The sequence below is a fragment of the Micropterus dolomieu genome, linkage group LG17, assembly GCF_021292245.1.
Source record: "Micropterus dolomieu isolate WLL.071019.BEF.003 ecotype Adirondacks linkage group LG17, ASM2129224v1, whole genome shotgun sequence".
NCBI classification, from domain to species: Eukaryota; Metazoa; Chordata; class Actinopteri; order Centrarchiformes; family Centrarchidae; genus Micropterus; species Micropterus dolomieu.
The window spans coordinates 37,505,553-37,511,273 of record NC_060166.1 but is presented as its reverse complement, the minus strand read 5'-3'; the positions used below and the strand labels follow the sequence as shown (position 1 = coordinate 37,511,273).

Sequence of the window (5,721 nt, the reverse complement as noted above, 5' to 3'; positions counted from 1 at the left end):
ACCTTTCATGGTTAGGAAAGGTGGTGGTTGGTGTTGGCGGATACGCTGGTCTCTAGTGATTGGTTAGGGAATATGGAATCCCACGGAAATCTGTTAGACTGAAGATTTTTTGTCTGATATCAGGCAAGCTCTTCTCTGATTGAACTCTCTCTCTCTCTCAATTCAAATTAGCTTTATTGGCATGAATGTGTAACAACATTGCCAAAGCATCATACAAACTACATAAGAACAATCAACCCCGTACATTTCATTGAACAAGTAATTAAAGTGTAAAGTAATTAAAGTGTGTGTGTGTGTGTGTTAAAAAAATTTAAATATATTCAAAATAATAATAATAAATAAAATAAAATTCTCTCTCTCTGCACGTTGCGGTTCCTCGCGGGTCTATTTCAAGTAGCCGGCTAGTTAAAAAACGATAAAATATTCTTTGTGTGGTTCATCAACGGTGATAAATTATCCGAAAGTCCCGCGATGTGCGAACAACTCTGCACAACACCAGTGAAGCTGGAGCTCCGTCCCTTCAGCCACTGTAGACATCCACGCTACGCCTACACATGCTGACGCCCCAGGGTTAAGGTAACAATTTTGGATTTATTTACGCACTTTAAAAACATTAATTGAAACTTTTATTCTTTTTACATGTTTATTTACAGCATTAAACGTTGAGATGTATATTGTAACAGGCTGTATATTAACTTATTTGGTGAAAACTGGTAGTTCTGTGTGGAGTTTGCATGTTCTCCCAGTGTCTGCGTGGGCTCTCTAAATTGTCCTTAGGACTTTCCTCAGATTTTGTCCCAGGCCATGTTCACACATGTGAGTGTGACTGGTTGTTTGTCTATGTGTGGTCCAGCGATGGATTGGCGACCTGTCCAGGGTGTACCCCGCCTTTCGCCCGATGTCACCCCTGTACGCAGGATAACCGTTTGACGGTGGATGGATGGATCAGGGTCATACGGGTTAACTCAGGCTGTGCTTGGGACTACTGATTTATAACAAAAGGTCTTAGTTACAAAAACTGTTTTTTAGGAAGCAGTGAAGGTCTCTCAAAGTCCAGTTGCATTACGGTGATTGTAGGATCCGGTATCTTTGGAGTTTGACCCATTCTAGGGGCTTAAAATTAGGATATCTCAACGTCTACTGCCGATTGGTCATTAACGTTAATGGTTATGATGGCGAACAGACCTTTGCCTTTTGTTCCAGGTCCCTCACAAAAGAAGAGCTGAGGAACTCTCTTAGTTTGTTGTTCTCGTCCTGCAGTCGGGCCAGCTCTTCTTCTCTCTGCAGCAAAGTGTCCTGAAGCTGGAAGAAGTTAAAAAGACACATTAATGCCAAAGTCAAATACACAGCAAGACTAGTAGTTATGGCTGCTGCAGTGAATTAATACTAAATACAACGTGACGTGGTGGTGAGTGAATGTAAGCACCTGTTTGTTTCTCTGGAGGTGAGGCGAGAGCTGCTCGGTCCACGTCAGACCGGCAGGAGGAGAGCTGCTGAAAACACACTGAGACTCTGACACACATTAAAGGTTGAATTAGCAGTGATGGAAGAAGTATTGAGATCATTTATTTCGGCAATACCACAGAGTAGAAATACTCCATTCCAAAGAAAGTCTGACATTCAGCGCATCAAAGTACAGAAGTTTCATCATCTAAAAGCACTTATTACACCGAAGGACCTGTTTCAGTGCGCCAGCAGCATTTTAATGTTGCTGCCACAATTCTAACTAGTTTAAATAAACTTAGTTTAATCAAAGACAGCGTTATATTTAATAACCCTGCGTTCAAGTGGCGTCAGAGAAAAATCGGAACAACAATTCGGAAAATCTGTGAATATTTTTTATTTATTCACGTATTGCAATTACATGTTGTGCTCCCATGTAAAGTTGTATGTTAGTGGGTTTAGGGAAGCACAGCAACATCACATGCATAACAACCATCACCCAGACACTGTACATAAACATCCACTGTTGTTTCCACATTATGACTTAAAGCTCATGAACTCACCAAAGTCGGAAAAAACGACTTCCCAATTCGTAAAATGGGAGCATCAGCTCATAATGTACTTTCTGGAGCTTATGTGTCAGTTTACGGCTTTCTTTCCTACTATATTTGGTATTTTGTGTATCCACTCTTGTATTGTATTCAGTTTTTAGATTATCATTTATTTTATTTTATATTTTATGTATTCTAACATTTTATTTACATGATGGTTGTCTTAACATTTGTTGTAATGACAGTAAATGAAATGTTTCTGTAAAGTAACTAGTGACTACATAAATATTCATGTAAAGTGCAAGTTCCTCAAAAGGCTGAATATAGAAGCTGAGTTAAATGTACTTCTACTAACTTTCCACCACAAGAAATCAGCTGTCATCAGTCAGTGTTTTGAGGGCAGCATCTAGTGGCCATCAGAGGAACTGCGGCAGGTGAGTTCCAGCTCTGCTGCCCAGCTGTTTGGGAAACCACCTCAGATTACATTTCAGATCAACGTGATGAATTGAACACTCCGAGAGAGGAGACGTGGAGGAAATTAAAAGATGAATCTTAATATAAACTGTTCCATATATTTCCGGCGAGACGGATCGCTCATGTGCAACCTGCCGGAGGGTTTGGTTACCCAGAGTTTCCGGAGACAACCAGGAAACTCTTCTGTTTGATAAATGAGTCCCACTCTGCTGAACGTGGCATTTTGAGAAAAGTAGAAACGCTCCTCTCATTCTGAGTCGAGCTCAGTCCTGTCCAGGCTTTAACCACAGCTGGGACAACGATATTAAAAGTCCTTCGTGTGTGTGTGTGTGTGTGTGTGTGTGTGTGTGTGCGCTACTGGTCTCTAAATGTCCAGTGATTCACATAATATTACTTGAATAAAACTTCAACATTGCTGCTTCTAAAAGTAATAAAATGAGTTACACTCAACATTTTGGGAAATACACCTTTCATTCTCTTTTTTTCGGAGAGTTAAATGTTCACGGCTTAGCACAAAGACTGGAAACAGCTAACCTGTCTCAGGTCAAAAGGTAACAAAATCCACCTCCTAAAAACCTCTGAGGCTCACTGACTAACTGTCTCATCTGTACAACAATTAAAGATGATACTTTGCCATTTTACCAGAGTCATGTGCTGGATTAGTTCTTGGTCATGACCAGTAACTTCCTGAAGTCTCTGCTGGTTGTATTCAGCAACTAGTGCTTGCAAAGAAACAGTCAATTACATTACCTTTGTGACCCTCGTTCGTTACTCCGCAACTCTGTCACACTGACTTCTCAACTCAAACATTTGGGGCAAACACACGAGTCATTTTTTGATTATCTGGCACCATTTTGGAATTTAATCTTTTTACTGTCTGCCATAGGTTTAGAGCATTTGTGTGTCAGACTGGTACAAAATCAACATTTGTATTTCCCCCTGAGTTTTACACTGAAAGGTCTTTGTGACAGAGTTGTGGAGAAACATGATTGCTGAGTTCAGGCTACTCCCTGTTAAACTGTGAGTTGTAGGTAATTGGTCAGTGTCCCAAAACGGCATGTACGAGCATTGGCTAGGTGCCAAAACCACTTGGTCAGGTTTAGGCGCCAAAACCACTTGGTCAGGTTTAGGCGCCAAAACCACTTGGTCAGGTTTAGGCGCCAAAACCACTTGGTCAGGTTTAGGCGCCAAAACCACTTGGTCAGGTTTAGGCGCCAAAACCACTTGGTCAGGTTTAGGCGCCAAAACCACTTGGTCAGGTTTAGGCGCCAAAACCACTTGGTCAGGTTTATGCAACAAAATAGTTTGGTTAGGTTTAGGCAAAGATGCTGGTTTGGGTTAAATCAAATACATTAAGTAAGTCAAGTGACGTCATCTACAAAACATTTTACAACAATTTACCTTAAATCATGTCAGCTTTGACTGTCACGGGTATGAACCTCAGTGTCCTGAGTGGAAGTCCTGAGTTTACTCCACCCCACCACCTCCTTACATGGGCCGCTCTTTATACTACGCCCTCTGACTTCTTCTGCCACTAGAGGTGGCCTAACAAAACACCTAAATACCGGTCTTACTAAGCAGTTTCTCTGGCGAGGACTACTTCTACATTTCTCTCCATTTAACTGCTCAAGAGTATATAAAGTAGGTAGAATTACCTCGAACAGATACAACTTGCAGGACTTTTCTTTGTAATGAAGTATTTTTATACTGCAGGGCTGTTACTACTGAGTACGTTAGCTGGACTCACCCCACACAGACGGCGGCTCACTGAGGTCACATGGGTTACAGGGGTCACGGGTCCACATGGGGGCCAGGGTCTCCATGGAAACGTCAACAGTGTCAGGACCAGGGGCCAAGTGCTGGAGCATGAGGTGATGATGATGATGATGAAGAGGAGGAGAGGGATTCCCTATAGAGGACACAGAGAGAGTTTGTGTGTGAATGAAGAGGAGGGAGGGAGGGTGTGTGCGCTCAGCAGTGCCAGCTGACTGTGTGTTGATATGGTGATGATCAACACTTCAGTTGCTTTCACACTTTAAGATACGGTTAAAAAAACAAAAAGTCCTCTCTCTTTCTCTCAAACATTTAACTGTGGGAGATAAAAAAAAAAAAAAAAAAAAAAAAAAAAAAAAAATGCGTGGCCAAAAGTATGTGGACACCCTGGTGTTAACCCAGCAAGTGACGGACTTTGGACCTGCTGCAGGGATTTGCTGATGCCGGGGATCCGGTCTGGTTCTCATTCGGCGTTCCAGTTCATCCCAAAGGTTTGAAAGTTTCACACCGAACTGAGAAACGTTTCTTTATGAAGCAGAGAGACAGCAGTGTCCACATACTTTTGGCCATAGAAAACCCACTAACAACGCATTATGTACAGATTTGGGGGATTTCTAATTAATATCACTGAACAAAAAACACTGCAACTATTATTATTATTAATATTCATGATGTATTTTACAGATTCAATTCTAGATAAAATAGTAAATATATAGGCTAAAAGGTGAATTCTTTAAAGAAAAAAATTATACTGGATAGAAATAATTAAAACTTTCTTTTTTTAAATAAAAAGCTGCAAATCGCTTCAGAACAGCGAATGATGTCAGTTTATATAAACATGTTCTGGCTGTGTGTTTACTCCATTTATCATGTGAGGCAAGCCAAAAACTTTTCCCATTCACAGAAACTGGAAACCCGCTTCCTGAAATTCTACTCAAAAGTGCACATAAATATAAATTTAGTATTTTAACGTTTAATGCAAGACTAAAGAAGTTTGTAAACACCTGTTGCGTCTCTTCTCCTCCCAGAACAACAGTTCACCTGCACGCTCCCCGCCAGACTCCGTTCAAAAAACCCTCCAAACAACATCAAACCCGACATGCAGCGTGAGGCGCTGCATGTCGGGTTTGATGTTGTTTGATGTTGTTCAGATTAATAATGTAAAATCTCTAATGCAGCTCCGACATGAACTCACGTGAAGTCACTTGAGGACGAGAGGCTGAAGTCCTCCCGATCTGGTTTTTAGGCTGCAGACCCTCCAACAGGCTGCGGGGGGAAATGTTAGAAAGCTGCACGTGAATCCTGCAGAAAGCCGTTTTTATAGATAAATCCTAAGAGGAGAAGAAGGAGAGAGAGAGCGAGAGTCCGCGTGTGCAGCTGAGGAGACTCACCGCGGACTGAAGCGGGGAGAGAGAGAGAGAGAGAGAGAGAGAGGGGGAGAGGGGGAGAGAGACCCGCAGCTCCGGGACAGACAGGTGAG

At 41.8% G+C, this 5,721-nt stretch overlaps 1 protein-coding gene across 1 annotated transcript in view; it reads right to left on the bottom strand.

The window, feature by feature from the left end:
- The window catches only part of gmnc (geminin coiled-coil domain containing), an 11,583-nt gene that overhangs the window by 3,619 nt on the left and 2,243 nt on the right, over positions 1-5,721 (bottom strand). The window contains exons 2-5 of the mRNA XM_046074001.1: positions 5,437-5,507; positions 4,216-4,377; positions 1,427-1,512; positions 1,186-1,302 (exon numbers count right to left, since the gene is read on the bottom strand). Coding sequence (XP_045929957.1) covers positions 1,186-1,302; positions 1,427-1,512; positions 4,216-4,336 — 324 coding nt within the window. The 5' untranslated portion in view covers positions 4,337-4,377; positions 5,437-5,507. The remainder of the gene's footprint in view (positions 1-1,185; positions 1,303-1,426; positions 1,513-4,215; positions 4,378-5,436; positions 5,508-5,721) is intronic.